The 22,170-nt window shown below is 41.2% G+C and overlaps 1 protein-coding gene across 6 annotated transcripts in view; it reads left to right on the forward strand.

The window, feature by feature from the left end:
* The window catches only part of atp2b4 (ATPase plasma membrane Ca2+ transporting 4), a 207,218-nt gene that overhangs the window by 89,440 nt on the left and 95,608 nt on the right, over window positions 1–22,170 (forward strand). For all 6 annotated transcript variants that reach the window (XM_062978509.1, XM_008109671.3, XM_008109670.3 and 3 more), the window contains exon 2: window positions 1,749–2,354. In XM_062978509.1, the coding sequence (XP_062834579.1) occupies window positions 2,159–2,354 (196 nt within the window). In that variant the 5' untranslated portion in view covers window positions 1,749–2,158. The remainder of the gene's footprint in view (window positions 1–1,748; window positions 2,355–22,170) is intronic.

Here is a 22,170-nt window from a genome sequence, read left to right on the forward strand (position 1 = left end):
TAGTCGGAAACAAATCAGTGTTCACTCTATCTTCAAATGACTTGACTCCAACAGGGCTCTTTTTTCTTTTTTAAAGCAAAAGTCTTGATTTTAAGAGCACTAAGGTATAGTATTCCAAATAGGATCCCTCTGGCCACAACTCCCTGACTGCAGCTTCTCTGTAGATAATTCCAGTCCCACTCTTTTCCCGCAATTTCAAACACAGGAAGAAATCTGGTGTCAGTCAGTTTTGCACACTGGTTTCAAAAAATTCTCAGAGCCCATTTGATATATAGTCTTTTTAAAAGTATGTTCCTTTCCACTCCTTGAAAAAGCTGGAAAATCCTGGGCAAGGCAAGGCGACCTACCACATTGTCAAGAAGATTAAAGAATTTCTCTTTAACCTCAATGTTGTACATTCATGATGGGGCCACTTGAAGTCATGTAAGAGGTTTGTGTAGAACAGGTGGCCATCCAGATGGTGGTAAATTGCATCTCCCATTATCCCTGATCAATGCAGAAAATGATGAAAACTCATTGCTATGATATCCAGTCTATATAGAAATTGGAATTAGAATGCTGCAGTGTGTGTATGTGGAATTTCCCTTGAAAAGTGTTTGAAAGCTACATCTGGTGTAAAATATGAGTGATAGATTTATATCTGGTATGTTCTTTTTAAACCATGTACGACTAGTATCAACTATAGTGGCTAAAGGCTTAATTCAAACTGCTGGATTTATTATACAAAATCATAATTGGATTAGGGTCAGGATATCCCTTCTGTATAGACGTCCATGAAAATTGAGATCATCATTGGAAACTCTGTTGCATGTCCCCAACCTGAGAGGCTAGGTAGACAAATAATAGCCAAATGGCTAGTTCAGAAGCAGTAGCTTGATTGTTGAACTCTTTCCAAAGTGAACTCAGACCAGTTCCATTCATAGCTGCCAAGACTACAGCGTTGTCATAGACTCATAGAATTGGAAGGGACCACAAGACCTGTCTGCTCAACCCTACCATGCAAAAACACACAACTAAAATATTCCTCAAAATGTCCATCCAATCTTTACTTAACTTCTGTTTTGTGGGCCCTTTGGTCCCCAAAATGGGAGATTGTTGTTTTAATTATGGGTGCTTTAAAACATGTTTAAAATATTCTTTTTATTTATGTTCTAATCTCTCCTTGTTTTTTGTGTATTGTCCTGAGGACTCTTGAAAGCTGAAACACAATGAATGAATATTTTAATAAATACATCTATAGGGCTTCATATTCCAAGATCTAATAACAATGCTCTCAATGTGATAGTAAAAGATTCATATGCTTGTATATATATTTTTTACCTCCATCCAGAACGTGACTTTTGGAAATGAAACCGATCTTGCCCACTCAAAATAAAGCCTCAGTACTTTTCTTTACTATAGCGGTAAGGTAACCAAACAGCACACTGCTGCTGACAAAGCTTATACTTCTTATAGTTATTTCAAAGATTGCAGCTAAAGAAGGGTGCAAGGGTAGTAGCCTGACTAATCACAGAATGGCAGGCCTTCAGTGTTGTGTGCCCTGGCTCTACTACACCACTGCACATTTCCGAACTGTCCATTGGAAGCCACAATTTCCCAGTGGCTTATTCTTCACCCATTAATGCTTCCCCAGCAGTTTCCTTCTTTGTATTGAATTGCTGCTACATCCATTGTACCCATGTGCATATTATCTGGTCCCGTTGGTCTCTTATTAACTATTATTTTTGTTTCCAATCCTTGTCTTACAGTTTTGGTTGAAGACGGTATCCAGGGAACCCATCTCTTTCTCTGGGAGCTGCACACTGCCTGTTGCTAAGGTTGCTTCTACAATAACATGTGCATCCTGTTTATACCTCCATCTGAAGAAGTTGGGCTTGGTTAGTTTCACCAGCCTCACCAGGAGAGCTGCAAAGAAAGAAGCACTCGTTCTCCATCCACAACTTCAGCCCAGCAGTCTGAGACACAATCTTCTTCATCCTAATCTCGGTTGATGTTGCTTCTGATGCTCTCCAGGCCACAGAAGTGAACTGCTTTCTATGTGGAACACAAAGTTTGCATTGCCAGCTCCTGTTTTGTATAGGAAAGAGAGACAGGGCTGAAACAGTAGCACCCAGCACTGTGTTGTTTGCTCGAGAAACCTGCTCCTCGTTTTGCCAAGATGACAAACAACTCTGCAGATCACCATCCTGGGAACTCTGTTACTGAGGGCAGCCATGAGGGGGAATTTGGCTGCTCCGTTATGGACCTCCGGAGTCTCATGGAGGTTCGCAGTGGAGAGGCAGTGAACCGAATAAATGACAACTATGGGGGAGTGCATAGTTTGTGCAAGAGATTAAAGACCTCACCAGTAGAAGGTAAGGAGATGTATTGCTCTAATAGGAAAATGAAGGTGTCCCTGGCTGGGTTCTGAAGGACTGAAGAATACTGGCCTCTTGTTGAACCTGCTTCTGGATTTGAGTTAATGTAGTGGTTTATGATGAGTCCACATTCAAAATCTTGGCTTGTGTGTTTAGGCTTGGGTCTATAAATAATCCGGCAGGGACTGATTGTCTGCATAAAAATGCAACAGCTTAGCAACAAAGTCTCTCTTTATCTCTTTTTTCTGCCTTGCTGCAAAGATAATTTGCTAGACAAATTCAGAAGAGCCATATGGTATATGTGGATGGTAGAGAGGGAAATCTTCTGCTGAGCTAATCTGTGTAAATTGAACTTGCATTGTGTGATGCTTGTCAGGCAAAAGGGATATTTAATTTATTGATAGGGAGTCTTTACCTTTTCATTGTGATCCTCTAAATGCAGTGACAAAGAAGCAAAGCAGTTCGCATGATTGCCAAGCGCACAGTGGCTGTTTTTGTTCCTTTGAATCCATGGCAGGTCCGTGTTTGAAGTTAAAGTGTTGTGTGCCATCAACATAGGCTGCCAGGTTGTTTTTGCATCTCTCCACATGGGTTCACAAAGGAATGAAAAAACTGCCATATTCTACTTATGAGCAATCAAATTTAAACCCTCTTCAACTGTAAGAAAACAGAGGCTAAAAGTAAGGAAGCATATGCCAGAAACCAATATGAATTGGATCTCAGTCACATACCTGAACTATGTTCTTGGGCTTACTTCCCTCTCAGAGAGGGAAATGAAATTCTGATAACATAAAAAGCAGCTGACAGTAGGGCATCTCTCCTGGTCAGGTGTTGATTTTTAATTGCATTCCTTGGCCTTCCTCTTTCCTCTTCTGTCAAGTACTGAAACCACATGGAAATTTTGGAGGAGACAGATGACATGTGCAGAGTTTGAGAAGTGCAGATAAATGTGGGGAAAATTGGGGAATTCTTTCACTGAATCTGAGTTATCTCTCAGATTTGATATTGTGTTCTCAGTATTTAAAATCATTTATGGTGTCATCAGAAAGATCATTGTGGGTGTAAAATGAAGAACAGTTGGAGATAAGTCAGGAACTTCATAGCTCAACCTGATATTTCCTGAATGCCTCAAAATTTTGGTACAAAGAGTCCATTCTTCCTCATTATAAAACTCCAGATCTTATCTCAAAGTCCCAAAGACTTTGGATGCCATGGATTACAGTGTAGGCCATATGCCATCTGTGAAAGACAAGCGCCTAAGACTGCTAATTCTCTGAATCTGACTTGGAAGGACTCAGAAAATGAAATGCAGTTGATACCTCCTTGGAGATGTTTCCATCAACCCCCTTGCTGTGTTATACACACAACAGGCAATTTGTATTTGGACAGGTTTAGGTATCCTCAGCATCCGTACAAGGACACCCAGAAAGATGGTGTTTTTGCACTGTAGTATCTTTAATCTAAAATTTTATTCAGAGGAGTTTACTTTTGCCTTCTCCTTAAGTCGAGTCATTTGCCCAAGATTATTTAGTGTGTTTTCATGGCCGAGTGGGTATTTAAACCATGGTCTCCATAGTCATAGTCCACTGCTCAAAACATAATTAATCAAGAATAATTGTTGTATGACACTAAAACAATTAAATCAAGAGGCATTTAATAGAAACATAGAATAACAGAGTTGGAAGAGATCACATGGGCTATCTAGACCAACCCCCTGCCATGCAGGAAAAGCACTATCAAAGTATCCCTGACAGATGGTCATCCAGCCTCTGTTTAAAAGTTCCACCACACTCTGAGGCAGAGAGTTCTACTGTTGAACAACTCATATAGTCAGGAAGTTCTTCCTAATGTTCAGATGGAATCTCCTTTCCTGTAATTTAAACCCATTGCTCCTAGTTCTAGTTTCAAGGCCAGCAGAAAACAAGCCTGCTCCCTTTTCCTTATGACACATTTTCACACATTTATACATGGCTATCATATCTCATCTCGACCTTCTCTTCTGCAGGCTAAACATACCCAGTTCTTTAAGATGCATGGTCTCCAGACTTTTGATCGTTTTAGTTACCCTCCTCTGGACACCTTCCAGCTTGTCAGCATCTCTTTTGAACTGTGGTGGCCAGAATTGGGCACAGTATTCCAGGTCTAACCAAAGCAAAATACAAAGGCACCAAGACTTCCCTCAATCCCTAGACACTATACTCCTTTTGATGCAGCCCAAAATCCCATTGGCTTTTTTAGCTGCTGCATTACACTGTTGTCTCATGTTCAACTTGTTGTCCACAAAGACAGATCTTTCTCACATGAAATGTTGTCAAGCCAGGCATCACCCATTTTGTATCTTTGCATTTCATTTTTTCTGCCTGTGTAGTATCTTACACTTGTCCTTGTTGAAATTCATTTTGTTAGTTTTGGCCCAGCTCTCTGATCTATTAAGGTCATTTTGAATTCTCATGTACAGAAGACAAGACAGAGGAAGAGTTGTTGAAAGCTACAGACAATGTGGTCACTGTTGCCCGTTTTTGGTCAAAAACTATTTGGTTGCTTGTGTTCCCTCTATTTCTATCAATTTTATACTTATGCAATGCTTTTAACTAGAAATAATAATTTTGAATTCTGATCCGGTTCTCTGTCCTCTAATTTGGTGTCATCTGCAAACTTGATAAGCACGCCCTCTAAACCTTCATCCAAGCCATTAATAAAGATTGACTGAACCCTGCGGCACCCCACTAGTCACTTCTCTCCAAGAAGAAGAAGAAGGAATCTTTGGGGTTGGTGGCTTAACCAATTACAGATACAACTAATAGTAACATTGCCTAACTCACATTTGACTAGTTTGCTCATTTTCACAAAGAGAACATGGAGCAGTGTTCACTCTTTGATAAGATTCTCTTGAAAAGTGCAATATTTTCAGGGTTGTATCCTATCATGCTACTGGCCTTGTCCCTAAGCCTGTTTATTATTTATTTATGATATTTCTACCCGGCTTTCTCCACCCCGGAGGGGACTGTGACAGTTTTCTTGTCCAAATGGCCAGTCTTCAGAGAGAAACTGAGAAATATAATTTTGTTTACTGAAAAAAATTGGAATGTCATTTCTGTTTTCATTTTTTGGTTTCTAATTCCACCACCACCACCTTTTTGGGAGGCAAAAACTTAGGTACTCCTTTAGTCACACTTTACGGTACAGTTTTACTTGTACATAATTAAGGCATTTATATTTTAAATCTTATAAATATGCCAAAAGTTCAATTTTGTATGCTAAATTATTAATGGAATATTTTGTTGCTAATGCAGTAGAACAGATTTGGGTTTGATAAATATTGCAATTTTTTCCAGAAAAATATTCCTCACCCCCCATAGGCTTTAACATTTCAAGTAGTTTTACATCTCTAATCTTTTTGGTTCTAAATATGAACTGAACAAAGGGAGAAAGTTCTTTATTATCTTGTTGTGCAAATTCAAAGCTTTTAGCAAGATAAGATATATATATATATATATATATATATATATATATATATATATATATATATATATTCACATGCATATGGTAGCTGTCTGTATTGTGAACATGCAAATGTGAAATCCTCAACAAAATATTTCTTGAATATTATGGAAAGAGGAAGCATTTCCACATGTGAGGCCTGAGGCTTCACTCGCTTGCAAAAAAGAGGCAGAAGTAATTCACATACAGCAGATCAGCTGGTTCCCACTTTGGAAAAAGTTTGTAAAACAGGAATGTTGAGTCTATCCCTGAAATAACAACATAGATATGAAGAGAGATGATTTTAAAAAATAAGGAATATAGCTAAACTATAGTACCAGATTGGACAGACGTGTCGAGAAATGCAGATCACTTGATAAAAATGTATGTTTGTCTAATACATGTCTATGTACATTTGGCCCATTTAGTATTGAAAGTGCTTGAAGCAAGTTTTTGAGTTAACTGAGAGCTCTTCAGCAAGATGAAACTAAAAGTCCACAGATGGAAAAATACAACTCATGTCAACGGCACTGGGTATTTTCCTTACTGTTGTTGAAGTGCTGATTTTCCAGAACAGTAGCCTGACAAAGAGTGCAGTGTGACTGAAAAGCATTTAGAAAGCATCACATTCAGAGATAGTGACATCTTCTTGAACTATTTCTGGAGGTAAAGAATGGACATATGCCATTTAAGTAGAACATGTGAAGGAGGGGAAGTTACTAAGAATATAAAAAAGCCCAGCTAAGACCCACTTGCAGATAAGATCTAGCACTAGTTGTCAACCCAGTGGCAGGAGATCTAGTAAGGGTGAGACACAGGCATCCAGCTGAGTTTGTGTGTGAAAATATGTTCATTTGAAAATGTGCAAGGTTATTATTAGCTCCCTTGTTTTATTGTGTAAGCAATGGATTAGCATAGTTTATGGCTGCATTTGGGAATAGGAAGTGGCAAGGGAAAGGCAAAATATGTAATTAGGGAAGTGGGGTGTCCTGGTAGAAGTGTCAAATGTGGATCCCAGAAGCATGTCTTTCCTCTGCCAAGTGATGAGCACATACAGTTGAGAATTGTCTACTGGATTGTCCATAAAGTCTAGTGTGACTTGCTCTCCATGAAAGCAAACTAACATCATCCTTATTCTCTTGAAACTGAAAATGGTTTGTGTTTGCTCTCCATCCCAGTTTCAGAGAGATCCCTGTAGCTTGAAGGGCCATCCTGTTGAGAAGTGGTCTTGTGGAATGGAAGGGTGGGATGAAAAGCAAACCAAGTGTATGACTCAATGAAGAAACAAAGGAGATAAAATTAAATGTGTACTTTTACATAGGAAACAAACACCTCACAAACAGTTGTTGTTGAGTAGTTGTTCACAATCTTTGGTCCTCCAGGTGTTCGGAACTTCAACTCCCAGTAATCCCAACCAGCTTGAACAATTGTCAGGAGTTTGAGAGCTGAAGTCCAAAACATCTGGAGGACCAAGGTCTGGGACCCACTGGTATAGATAATAATGATATCAATGATAAATGGTCTTTTTCTCTGTAACTGCCTATGTTTGAGATATTTTCACTTCTTCAGTATACACTTAAATGTAGGAATCAGTATAGAAATTAGTGGCACTGATGAGTGTTTTCCATCCTCCACATTCCTTTAGTTTTGATTTGGAATCTGCTGAAATCAGCTTTTGTGATTTTCAATCGTGAACTTCTTTTAACTTAGAAGTAGCAGCACAGAATAGTCACTCTAGATCAGGTTAGCAGTACATGAAAACTGGAATTTGACCCTTTCCCTTGCAAAAATTTCCTGCTTAAAAATTTCCTTAAATTACTGTTTGCATTTTTATGGGGAATGATTTTCTGCAAAAGAACAGAATTGGGGCAGGGAGAATGAATCCATCTACCTACTGGCTGTGATACTCACTTGGATCCTACCTTTACCGGATATTTCTAAAAGAAAACAACAACAACTCAAGTCCAGAGCACACATTTCCGTGGCAAACATGTCTCGATCTTTAAGTAGCCCCTTCCAACCAGGGTGAAAACCATTGACTAGACTCTTTTTTTTTCATATCAAGAGTGCTGGATTTCGTATTGTACAGGAAATCCTCCTTCACTGCCAAACTCAGGGGCTGTAGAAAGCATTCCTTCTTAATTGCTGGACTGTGTGACTTTAAGTCTATTTACCCAAAATACACATGGATCCATCCTGTGGAATTCTGGAATGCATTGAACTGCATTATATGGATCTACACTGACTATATAATGTTTACATGGCAATGTAGATCTAGCCTAAGAAAAGAAAAGAGAGTAGCCATCCTACAAAATAATAAGATCATTCCCCACAAAATTATAAGATTCTTCTGTATTGGCAGCTTGTAACCAAAAGCTGTCACAAAGACAAAGCTCTCTGCCTGTTGGTAGAAGGAGGGCAAATAGGCAGACTCCTCTGAGTTCCACAAAACCCTTTTTTCTCACCAGATTTAAGGGGCAGAAGGAATGGCAACTTGGCAAGTGACCAAAAGAGAGTTTCAGAAGTAGCAGGCATAGTAGCGAATAAGAAGCAGCTTACATATTATGGCTCTTGTATTTCCTCTCTGGAAACAGCTTTATTTTTTATTTTATTTTTTGAGTTGTCGAAGGCTTTCATGGACAGAATCACAGGGCTGTTGTGCATTTTCCACGCTGTATGGCCATGTTCCAGAAGTATTCTCTCCTGATGTTTCACCCACATCTATGGCAGGCATCCTCACAGGTTGTGAAGTATGGAGAATCTAAGCAAGGAAGGTTTATATATCTGTAGAAGTCCCTGGGTGGGGGAAGAACTCTTGTCTGTTGGATGCCAGTGTGAGTGTTGTAATTAATCACATTTGTTAGCATTAAATGGCCTTCCCAGCCTCGCATCCTGGCCTGGGGAAATCCTTTGTTCAGAGTCATTAGCTGCCCCTGATTGATTCATGTCTGGAATTCTTCTGTTTTTAGAGTGTTGCTTCTTATTTACTGTTCTGATTTTGGAGGTTTTTTTTAATACTGGTAGCCAGATTTTGTTCATTTTCATGGTTTTCTCCTTTTTGTTGAAATTGGCCACATGCTTGTGGATGTGGGTGAAATGTCAGGAAAGGATACTTCTGGAACATGGCCATGCAGACCGGAAAACATGCAACAACCCTGATAATTTTATATATATATATATATATATATATATATATATATATATATACACACACACACACACATACACACACACTGTCCTTCTGAATCAAATTCTGCAGCAAATCAAATGCCAATATAAATATTTCCACTTATTTTATTACTTTTCAAAAGTAACATTGTTGCATTCTCACAGTCACCCCCAAAAGTAACTTGTTGCAAGTAACACCCATCTGTTGTTTCCAAACTCTATTCAGTTTCAAGATTGACTTGCCACATCATAGATGTTGAGATCCTCATAGCTGTTCAGTTGGAGCCAAGAATGAGCCCCAAATATGTTCGTAAAGTTGCGTAGTCATGGGTCTGCCTACACCTTCTTTACCAATTTCCTGGCAATGAGCTCTGCTTTCCTCCCTTCCATTTGTATTTTCCTCTGTCCCAGGCAGTCTCTGAAATGATTCCCCTTTGGTTTTATTCCTGCTAGCTATTCTCAGTGCATTTGAGGCCACTGCAAAATAACTCAACAGACTAAAGTCACCCATGCCACAGGCTTTTATGAGCCTTCTGCTCTTTGCCATTATTCTTCCATGTGTCCCCTCATTTTCTATCACACTTTTTGACCTTGACCAGTTAAGGTTATGTTGTTGCATGTAATGAAGCATTCCACATCTTCAGAGGCCTGATGTAAATAAATGTTTTCTGTCGGCCAGTAAAAGAATCTGTTAAAACACTGTACCTGGCCTCCAGCTTTCGACCAGGCCTTCAGTTTTTGTCTCTAGGATCATTTTCTCTTTCTTTCCGAGAGGCATGGTTTTTTCATGGAGCTCATTTGGAAGCTTATGAAAGTGAAATACTTCTGGATTGCTTCAGACTAGGGTCCTCATAGCTTAGTGTTGGGGTCACAAACAATTTGGCAACAATAAAAAGGTTTCTGACTGCCATTTAAGACATTTGCATGAATCTGTTAACAACAACATGCAGTGTTAATAGTGGATTCTGCAAAAAAAAATGCTTTAACTGCGCTCCATAAAAAGAAAATTTTAGCAGACCTCACAATTTCAGATTTTTTAAAATAAGCAAATGCTTGATTATTATGCCTATTATATATACCATTGGTGAAATGGAGCTGAGTTTATGCTAGTCCTCCTTTAGCACAAACCCTGACACCATGATCTATTCCCACACATCTGGATGATATATGAATATCTTTGAACTGTCTGGACCGGGCCCTTGCCAAGCGTCTTTCTCGGTCAGTCTGCATCACAACATCGTGCTACTTCTGTGGGATAAGGTGGCATTGTCTCTGCAAGTAGTTTGTCAGCACATTGGACTGAGGATTCAGACTGAGTACCTGGCTTACGAACTGTGGTGGGGTTATTTGTTATTTTAAGGACACACAACTTCAAACTTCCATAGAATAATATGAATGTTTTCAGCTGTGGCATTCAAAGTGGGTGGTAAAAGTAAAGCTATCTGTCTGAAACAGAATCAAACTCGGATTTCAGACAACAGGTACAGAGACAAGTGCCCCATGGTGTGTGCAAAGATATAGACAGACATGGGAGCTAGTGGAATAGCGTGTCTTGTGAGAATGCGAGCAAATGTTATGTTGTCCTGAGTAGCAACACTCTGCTTTCTTGTTTTCCTATCTGGTGTTAGTGTTCAATATTTAGAATCATGGGAGCCACATCTGAGTCAATCTTGAAACTGAATAGTGTTTGGAAACAACAGATGGGTATTACTTGCAATAAGTTACTTTTGGAGGGTGACAGTAGGGTTGTATTCTTTCTTTTGCTGTCCTGTCATTGTTTACTTTTCTGTCCTCTATTAAACACCTAAACCTTCTCCCATCCCCAATATTATTACTTTAGATGTTTCCTGGAGAAACCAGAGGCTTTTATGATAGTAGTGATTCTGGTGTGACCCATCCTGTTTGTCTGCAACTCTTTTGGAGGTCAGAACTCACCAGTTCAAGAAATCCCCTTTGCTTTAAGTATGTAATCAGGGGATGGAAGCCCATTTAACTAGGATATTGTAGTAGCCGTATTCTCTTCTCACACTAACATTATTGAATTGTAAGATATATTATATAGAAAGCTCCACCATGTCCAGGTGTCAGTTATTTTCAGAAAGTATGATTTCTGACCATGTCAGACGTATGCAACTGCCACAGTTTGGAGAACTGCACCCAAGCTACCATGCTTCTACACTCACATTTCCAGGCCATTTAGTTTAGTTTTAAATGCCTCTTACAGTCTTTTTATGGCCTCTGATTCTTCCCCTTTTCCTTCTAGTGTCTAATTCAAAGCTTTTTCAGCAGCAGCAGCATTGGGAGGATAGTCAAGAAAGGCTGGAGAAACACAGACTTTCACTTTCAAGTTGTAGCAGCCTAAGTGCAATAAACAGTACAAAAATGCTTCAGTTGGGAATGAACAGGATCTTCTCTATACAATCCTACTATAGCTGTGTGTTCCTGCTCTCAATAGGCAAGGTAAACTGTGGCAATCTCGATAATCCATTGCTAATCATATGTGAATACAAAATAGAGGAAAAAGAAGAGAGCAGATAAACCTTCCTACTTCCCAACATGTTAAACCATACATTTCTCCACCAAAATGAAAACCATAAAAAGTAGAGGCTGTTCAGAGAGAAAAAAATATCACCCCTGGAAGATTCAACATGTTTTTGTTTAGTTATGCAAGGCCTACTTGTCCTGATTGTTTCATTTCACATTGCATATTGCTAAGTTTTGTTAAAACATTTGCTGAAATTGTTATGGTTGAGCCTTATGGCTCCGATACTGGGAGACGTGGTCATAAGACTCCTCGGGAGTCAGACTCTCTTGAGGAGCGAGAAAGGAAACGGCTGCGGGACTTATTTGCAGAACCAACTGACGAAGACTCCTTTGAGGGTTTTACCGAGGGAATGGAGGAAGAGATGGTTAGCTCAGAGGAGGATGACATGGAATGGACTCGTGTGAGGGAGGATTTGGGTGCCACCGGCAATAATAGTGTGGGAGGCGACTGGGGGGTTTCAGGATTAGACCCGTGGACGAGCTGGAGGGATGGAACGGGATCCACAGCTGGGGATGCTGTGGGGCGTAGTCAAAGGTGTTTTAGCTCTGATGAGGAGGATGATGATGAGGCACCTGGTATTAGGGTAACAGCTGATAGTGATGAGGAGTTGTGAACTGGCATAAAATGGGGTTTAGAATCCAGGGCTAATTGCGTTGGGCAAGGTAATCTGGACGAACGCTTGGGCTCTTGTTGGGAATTTCCTGAAGACGGGTGTGATTCGTTTGCTGAATACGTAAGTTACCAAGGACTGGGCATAGACGGCGGGAGGAACTGTGTGGGCTTTTCCTGTGCAACTTGTGTTTAATCTTAATAGCTTGGACCTCCGTCGTCTTTTTGACGGACATTAATTGCCTACTCTGGATTGACGCTGGACTGACTGACTGACTACGACCTCGGACTACCCTTTCTGTGGCTATCGGTGGAACTGGTGAACTAAAGACATCTGTACCTGGCTTTCGACCTTGGACCGGATTGGGACCCCGCTGACCGCTGCTACCCTGATTGATGTGTTTGGACCCGGAGTTCGCTTGCTGCACGGAGGAGTAACAACTTGGTTATTCAACCACAGCTGTTGAGTAGTAGAGAGGAATCTGCTACCAGTTATTTATGTTTCATTGAATCTTTGTTTACCAGCTTTTGTTTGTTTTAAGTGCCAGGCTGAAGTAAGCATTTTTGGTTTAACCCGGATTAAACTCCTGTTTAATCCGGTTTATCTTTTGAACCGTTTTTTAGTGTCTTTTCATATTGAAGGCGAGTGTTTGCCTAGCCCTTTGTCTTTTACGGGCGTTTTTGGTTCTGTATCCTTAATAAACTGTGTTGAATCTTATCTGGTGGCGTTCTGTCTGTGACAGATTGCCCAACGCCAGAAAAAAGTTTTCTAGTTAGGTAATTACGTCAAGAAGACGATGGAGGAGCTTAAGGCTCGTTTTGACCAGCTGCAAGCTGCATTTTACGCTGCACAAGCAGCACAGCCAGCTAAGGGACATGTAATGACTCCCGAACGTTTTGATGGGTCTCGAAACAAACTGCCTACTTTTTTGGCGCAAATTGAACTTTATTTTTCCCAGATTAGTGCACAAGCTTTTCCTACGGACACCAGTAAGGTGGCATTTATTTTAAGTTTACTGACTGGTCCTGCGGGACAATGGGCCACTAATTTGATTTTGGGAAACGACCCAGTCAAGGACAATTTAAATGATTTCAAAAAACTATTATCTGACACTTTTGGGGATCCCCTCCGTATGGAAAATGCTAGCTGGGCTCTTTATCGCTTAAAACAGGGAAAGGGGTCTGTTTTGGATTATTTAAACAAGTTTAACTCTTATCGTCACCAACTAGACTGGGGGGAGAACGCGTTTATGCTTTTGTTTATTGCTGGCTTAAATGACTATCTCCAGGATGAATTGGCACGTTTAGAGCCGGCAGAAAACTGGGACGCTCTGGTAGCTAAAGTGTTGCGTTTGGACGCCCGGTTCGAATCTCGCAAACAGTCTAGGGCAATGTATGCGCCATCTGTATCTGCGCCTAGGGCACCTGTGACAAAAGGGGAGGAACCTATGGAACTTGGGGTGTTTAGAAAACTGTCTATGGCAGAAAAAGACCGTAGGAGACAATTGGGATTGTGTTTGTATTGCGGGAATGCTGGGCATTTTGCCAGGAATTGTAATGTTAAGCCTTCTCAGCTTTCGGGAAAAGGCCAGCCCTAGTGCGATGTGAGTCCAACGCATTAGGGCTTCTAAAGCAGTCACTTGAGGGGAAGAAACATGTCTTTGTACCCATTTCTTTATCTGTTGGGGGAAAAGAACTTGCTTCTACTCTGGCACTGCTGGACTCAGGGGCTACGGTCTCATATGTGGATGTTGGGTTTGCAAGGAAGCGTGGGCTTCCTACAGTACGTAAAGCATGCGATATATGGGTGGAAGGAGCGGATGGGAAACTACTGGAGTCTGGGGTGGTTAATCGTGAGACCTCAGAAATAACGTGGGAGGTACAAGGAGTAACTGGAAAGTTTGTATGGGACATTACACGGTTACCAAGATACAATGTAATCCTGGGAATGGATTGGTTAACTTTAGTAAATCCTCAAGTGGATTGGGCAAAGCGTACTATAGCTTTTAAGAGGCAGGAATGTTTTGCTCTAAATCCTTCTCAGCTTGACATGGAGGGAGTGCCTGCTGAATATAGAGAATTTCAAGACGTATTTTGTAAGAAGGAAGGGCATAAGTTGCCGCCTCATAGACCATATGATTGTGCCATTAGACTAGTAGAAGGCGCTAAGTTGCCAGCAGGAAGGTTGTACGCTTTAACGGTGCCAGAAAGACAAGCCTTGAGGGAATTTCTTGACGAGAACCTGGCTAAAGGGTTTATTCGCCCATCTAGCTCTCCAACTGCCGCACCTGTGTTTTTTGTAGCTAAAAAGACAGGAGAGCTCAGGTTGGTATGTGACTTCTTAACAAGCACACCATTCGTGACAGGTATCCGCTACCTTTGATTTCGGAATTACTATCGAGAGTGCAAGGGGCTAAGATTTTTACCAAACTTGACCTACGGGGGGCGTATAACTTGATTAGAATCCGGGAAGGTGACGAATGGAAGACGGCATTTAACACGTGTTTCGGATGCCACGAGTTCCGTGTAATGCCTTTCGGACTTTGTAATGCACCTGCGGTCTTCCAGATATTCATAAATGATGTGTTTAGAGATTTAATTGATCAATTTGTAGTAGTTTATTTGGGCGATATATTAATTTTCTCTAAGGACGAAAGAGAACACCAGCAGCATGTTAAGCAGGTACTACACCGTCTACGGGGTAATGGGCTTTTTGCTAAGGCTTCCAAATGTGTTTTTCACGTGTCTGAAGTTGAGTTCCTGGGACATGTAGTTTCGGGAAAGGAAATAAAAATGGATCCGCACAAAGTTGACGCAGTCAACTCATGGCAAGAACTCAAGTCTAAAAAAGATGTACAGCGATTCTTGGGATTTGCTAATTATTACCGAGAGTTTATCCCAAACTTTGCCAAACTCACTGTACCTTTAACGCAACTTTTGCGTAAGAAACAACCGTTTGTGTGGGGACGGGAGGCTCACGATGCATTTCTACAGTTGAAGTCTAGTTTCCAGGCTGACAATATACTAATCCATCCAGACATTGATAGACCGTTCATAGTAGAAGCAGACGCTTCTAGTTATGCGTTGGGGGCTGTATTATCTCAAAGGGATTCATCAGGGACTTTGCGTCCCTGTGGATTTTATTCCAGACAACTAACACCTTTTGAACAAAATTATACCATCTGGGAAAAGGAATTGTTGGCTATCAAGGTGGCTTTTGAGGTGTGGCGGCACTGGTTAGAGGGCGCGCGACATCAAATTGTGGTCAGATCTGACCATAAGAATTTGGAACATTTACAAAATGCCAAGAAATTGAATCAACGTCAAATTCGATGGGCTTTGTTTTTCTCTAGGTTCAATTTTAAAGTTCAGTTTGTAGAAGGGAAGGAAAACTTACGGGCAGATGCGTTATCTCGTAAGCCTGAGTTTAAAACCTGTGAGCAGGCAGTGTGTCAGACAATTTTGCCTACTGCCTCTTTATGTGTGGTGGAAAACAAGGCTGGGTTACATGCTCAAATCTTAGAGGCTCAGAAGGAGGATAACTGGACTCAAGAGCAACTCATACTACTGTCGGTAGGGAATCGAACTATGCTGCCTCATTTACAAGACCAGGAGGGGGTATTGGTACGCAATGGACAGGTTTATGTACCGGCGGGTGCACTTAGGTTAGAAGTTATTAGGGCACATCATGATGAACCAATGGCTGGGCATTTTGGCAGGTTTAAAACCGTACAACTCATTACCAGAAACTATTGGTGGCCAAAAATGCGACAGGACATTCTCCGTTTTTGTGATAGCTGCGCAGTTTGTCAACAAAGTAAGACGCCTGTCGGGCGCCCTAGGGGTTTATTATCGTCCTTGCCTGTTCCTGAAAGACCATGGCAGATTATTTCCATGGATTTCATTTCTGACTTGCCTAGGTCTGGGGGTTATACATGTATTTGGGTGGTGGTGGATGTATTTTCTAAAATGGCTCATTTTATACCATGTTCAACAATTCCAGCGGCTCCTACATTGGCTTTACTATTTACCAAACATATTTTCCGCTTACATGGGGCTCCTGAGGTTATTATTTCTGATAGAGCTCCTCAATTTGTGTCTCGTTTCTGGAGACACTTCCATGAGTGTTTAGGAACCAAATTGAATGTCTCCTCTGCTTTTCATCCACAAACGGATGGTCAATCTGAGAGAGTTAATGGGTTGTTGGAGCAGTATTTACGTTGTTTCTGTCTGGAGCAACCAAGTGCTTGGGTTAAATGGTTGTCGGTGGCTTAGTTCGCCTATAATAACGCTGTACATACGTCTAGTCAACACACTCCATTTGAGTTAACTTATGGCTTTCATCCGCGAGGAGGGGTGGCGCCGTCAACCAATGTGGTTTCCTCTGATCCAGTGTACCGTTCCTCTGAAATGGCTGCCTTACATGATGTTGCTCGCCGGTTGCTACTAGAAGCTAAGGCAGCGCAGAAGACTCAAGCCGACCGCCATAGACAAGCCGGGGAAGAGTTGGAGGAAGGGGATCTGGTTTGGTTATCCTCTAAATATATTAAACAGGCTGGGGGAAAGTTCGCGCCATGGTATTTGGGACCTTTTCCTATTGTCAAAAAGATTTCTTCTGTGGCGTTTAGATTGCGTTTGCCTTCTTCTTTCAAGATCCATCCTGTCTTTCACCGTTCTTTGTTGAAGTTAGATACGTCTGGGCGCCGTAACACTGTAGCTGAAGACATCACTGCTGTATCTCCATCTTTGGAGGAGGAGGCCTTTGTGAGAGGGGATAGTGTTATGGTTGAGCCTTATGGCTCCGATACTGGGAGACGTGGTCGTAAGACTCCTCGGGAGTCAGACTCTCTTGAGGAGCGAGAAAGGAAACGGCTGCGGGACTTATTTGCAGAACCAACTGACGAAGACTCCTTTGAGGGTTTTACCGAGGGAATGGAGGAAGAGATGGTTAGCTCAGAGGAGGATGACATGGAATGGACTCGTGTGAGGGAGGATTTGGGTGCCACCGGCAATAATAGTGTGGGAGGCGACTGGGGGGTTTCAGGATTAGACCCGTGGACGAGCTGGAGGGATGGAACGGGATCCACAGCTGGGGATGCTGTGGGGCGTAGTCAAAGGTGTTTTAGCTCTGATGAGGAGGATGATGATGAGGCACCTGGTATTAGGGTAACAGCTGATAGCGATGAGGAGTTGTGAACTGGCATAAAATGGGGTTTAGAATCCAGGGCTAATTGCGTTGGGCAAGGTAATCTGGACGAACGCTTGGGCTCTTGTTGGGAATTTCCTGAAGACGGGTGTGATTCGTTTGCTGAATACGTAAGTTACCAAGGACACTGGGCATAGACGGCGGGAGGAACTGTGTGGGCTTTTCCTGTGCAACTTGTGTTTAATCTTAATAGCTTGGACCTCAGTCGTCTTTTTAACGGACATTAATTGCCTACTCTGGATTGACGCTGGACTGACTGACTGACTACGACCTCGGACTACCCTTTCTGTGGCTATCGGTGGAACTGGTGAACTAAAGACATCTGTACCTGGCTTTCGACCTTGGACCGGATTGGGACCCCGCTGACCGCTGCTACCCTGATTGATGTGTTTGGACCCGGAGTTCGCTTGCTGCACGGAGGAGTAACAACTTGGTTATTCAACCACAGCTGTTGAGTAGTAGAGAGGAATCTGCTACCAGTTATTTACGTTTCATTGAATCTTTGTTTACCAGCTTTTGTTTGTTTTAAGTGCCAGGCTGAAGTAAGCATTTTTGGTTTAACCCGGATTAAACTCCTGTTTAATCCGGTTTATCTTTTGAACCGTTTTTTAGTGTCTTTTCATATTGAAGGCGAGTGTTTGCCTAGCCCTTTGTCTTTTACGGGCGTTTTTGGTTCTGTATCCTTAATAAACTGTGTTGAATCTTATCTGGTGGCGTTCTGTCTGTGACAGAAATATGTTGAACTTCCTGTTTTTCCTGTTACAGGGATCCATCCCTATTATTTCCATGTTACTTTCCCCTTTGAACCATTTCTTTTTATTATAGAAATAACACCCAGGACTATATCTACCTTGTTAACTGAAGCATACTTGTATTTTACTTTTCCCTCATCTTACTTATTAGATGTCTTGGGGCAATTTCACCACTGTTTGCTCACTGGGCTATTTTAGGTCTGGGGTCCTTTTTTTGAGGGGCAAGATGAAGTCAACCAATATTACATTTGCTAGGTAAGGAAGGACAATTGAGGCCATAAATTAGTGGGTGGGTTATTCTTGGGAAACCCATGATTTCAAAGCAGTGTCGAGGGCAACAGATTATATTTCCCATACCCTTATTCTACATGAATGCACCTTCAGTTTGTGTAAAATCTGATATATTTACTGCTATTATAGGAGCTCATAAGGCAGGGTGTGAGGGATTCTTGTCATTTGCACCTGGGGATGAGGGAGATTTTTGTCCATGCAGTTTCAGAGGTGTCTCAAGATCAGACATATAATAAAGTTATTATTATTATTATTATTATTATTATTGACACAACGACACAGTATGACACAGCAAACAAGATAGACATGCTGGATTTCGTATCACAAAATCACAAGTTGAACACTTCCCAAGTGTCTAGGACTGTGTGAGGTATTTTTGGATGATGCGCGCAGATCCCAGTAGGGTGGCCTTTTGCAGTTGACAGATCGCAATTTTGTCAATGTCTGTTGTTTCCAAATGCCGGCTGAGATCTTTTGGCATGGCACCCCGTATGCCGATCACCACCGGGACCACCTGTACTGGTTTCTGCCGGAGTCTTTGAAGTTCGATCTTGAGGTCCTGAGTTTTTCCTGTTGTTTTTCATCAATTCAACTGTTACCTGATATGGCGACATCAATAATCCAAACCTTTTTCTTTTCCACAACTGTGATGTCTGGTGTGTTGTGTTCCAAAACTTTGTCAGTCTGGATTCAAAAGTCCCACAGTATCTTTGTGTGTTCATTTTCCACTTTCGACTTTTGCAGGTTTGTGATCCCACCAGTTCTTTACTGCTGGGAGGTGGTACTTGAGGCATAATTTCCAATGAATCATTTGGGCCACATAGTTGTGCCTCTGTTTGTAGTCTGTCTGTACGATATGATCAATGGTTTCATCACGATAAGGTAGCACCTATGGGAGGGGGGAGTTGTTGTTATTATTATTATTATTATTATTATTATTATTATTATTATTATTATTATTATGTACCCATCTCAGACTTACCACACTCACTACCCCAGCCTTAAGTACTGTGACTTTTTAAAATAGTCTCTGTTTCCAAATATAATATTTTCCTTTTGAATGTCTGGTACATTGATTGCACATCCCTGGTTCTTGTAAGTAATAAAGATACAATGCCCATTCTGTTTTTTCCAAACATCAAGTGAATATATATGTTGCAATAGAGTCAATAGAAGTGGCAGACTGGCATAAAACGTGTATGCCAACTGAAACCTCTGTCCCCAAGGCATCTTTCCTCATCACTTCTAGTTCGGTTATTAAGTCAGTAAATCCATTACAGGAACATACCTGTCTGAACAAAAGAGTGTGAATATCATGAACACTGAATACCATACTTGTATGCTCCTCAGCAGAATGAGTTATATGGCAAGCCCAAAAACTTCCTTTGAGTAATGAAGAAATTATTGAATCCATTTTGATGATTTGAACTGGCTTCTCAGACTGCCTTTCTATATTAAACTGTAAGAGCCCTCTATAGACTTCTTACACAGCTGAATCCCAGACAGATAGCCCCTGTTGCCAGGCATGTGCATACCCCATTCCCCAGCCATCTTATGCCCTTCCTTACCTAATAACAAGCCCATAGTTCAAGAGGACAGGTAAATATACACTCCACATTTAGCAGACACAAAGGCCATTTTCACAAGCCTGAGATAATCTTCAACAAATTGCAGCACATACTAAATTACAATTTGCCTCCTGAAGAGCAATGTGTTATTTTCAGTTTCTGTTCAAGCTTCGGTATTGGTACCAAAAAAAAAAATCCAAACCAATTTATTTCTTGAAGCCATGTTTGGTTTAAGACAGTGTTGCAAGTCAATAGTAACTGGAAAAATATATAACTAAAACTAACCTTTTCACCAGCCATTCAGTGATCATTAAGTTGATCTTAGGGTTGTCTGAAAGACATAGGAAAATATGGAGCTGCTGTGTATTAATTTTATTAGTTTATTTTACAGTGGAATGAGTAAAAGAACTTTTGAAGTTATTTACCTTATTCTTTGTGGCAGTGGCTGGTATGGGAAGTGGGGGTGGGGAAAAGAATCAGGGAGTATTTCAGAGATGGCTGTTTCTATAAAGTTCTGTAAATCACCGTGAAGAGAAATATCCCCCATTATCTGTTATTTGAGGGGAGTATCAGCAAATATAGGCTTGACTTACCTGCTGGCAAGAGCAAAAATGATAACCATTCTCCACCACCTCTGCTCTTTATTAATCGTCTCTCCCATCTCCTTTAATGTCACCATCCTAGAGGAAGATTCTTCTGTTGAATTTTAGCCTCTTTTAAAGCTATTAATTTGGAAATTGAGTATCATGCTGTAGGGAGGAAGAAAACCTCTGCCAGTCTCACACAAAATGAACATTCTGCAAGACTCTTGATGCTAGGGCCCCTGTTTGAAGAAGCTTCCTAGATCAAACGAAAACCCCACAGACTCAGATGTAAGAACTGTTTGGTATATATACTTTGCAGGTGAGTGATTACACGGTTACTGTCCTATGTCTGAAAGGACAAAGGTAGATCAGAGTTCTATACAGAGAAAGTTAAAGATAGGCATATAACTTTAGCAATATTTGCGTAGAGAATTTTTTTTGTTATTGTTGTTATGGTAGAACATTCGGTCAGCAACTTGGATAATTCTGTACCTGCATTCCAAAGTATACAGTCCAGAAACAGTTCCATTGTATAATGAATTTTCACTGAGCTGCTGAACTTGCGGACCAAAAGGTCCCAGGTTCAAATCCCAGGAGCGGAATGAGCACCCACTGTTTGCCCCAGTTCCTGCCAACCTAGCAGTTCAGAAACATACAAATGTGAGTAGATCAATAGGTACCACTCCAGCAGGAAGGTAACAGCGCTCCATGCAGTCATGCCGGCCACATGACCTGGAGATGTCTATGGACAACGTCGACTCTTCGGCTTAGAAATGGAGATGAGCACCAACACCCAGAGTCGGTCATGACTGGACTTAACATCAGGGGAAACCTTTACTTTTACTTTATAGCCTGATCAAGTGCCATTCAGATATTTTCAGTGAGAGTTTCCACCATCCTTGACCATTGGCTGTGCTTATTGTGGGCTAGTGGGAGAGATGGTCCAAAGTCGCTGGAAATGACTTAACCTTCAGAGACATACCAGAGACAAAACTACGGTTAGGTGGAGCTGTAATTGGCTAAGCGAACGAACCCAAAGGGTGCTCACCAATGCGTCGTCTTCATCATGGAAAGAAGTGACAAGTGGAGTGCCGCAGGGTTCTGTCCTGGGCCCGGTTCTGTTCAACATCTTTATTAATGACTTAGACAAAGGGTTAGAAGGCATGATCATCAAGTTTGCAGACGACACAAAACTGGGAGGGATAGCCAACACTCCAGAAGACAGGAGCAGAATTCAAAACGATCTTGACAGACTAGAGAGATGGGCCGAAACTAACAAAATGAAGTTCAACAGGGACAACTGCAAGATACAGTAGAGTCTCACTTATCCAACACTCACTTATCCAACGTTCTGGATTATCCAACGCATTTTTGTAGTCGATGTTTTCAATAAATCGTGATATTTTGGTGCTAAATTCGTAAATGCAGTTATTACTACATAGCATTATTTCATATTGAATTACTTTTTCTGTCAAATTTGTTGTATAACATGATGTTTTGGTGCTTAACTTGTAAAATCATAACCTATTTTGATGTTTAATAGGCTTTTTCTTAATCTCTCCTTATTATCCAACATATCCGCTTATCCAATGTTCTGCTGGCCCGTTTAT

This window comes from Anolis carolinensis, chromosome 4 (genome assembly GCF_035594765.1).
Source record: "Anolis carolinensis isolate JA03-04 chromosome 4, rAnoCar3.1.pri, whole genome shotgun sequence".
NCBI classification, from domain to species: domain Eukaryota; kingdom Metazoa; phylum Chordata; class Lepidosauria; order Squamata; family Dactyloidae; genus Anolis; species Anolis carolinensis.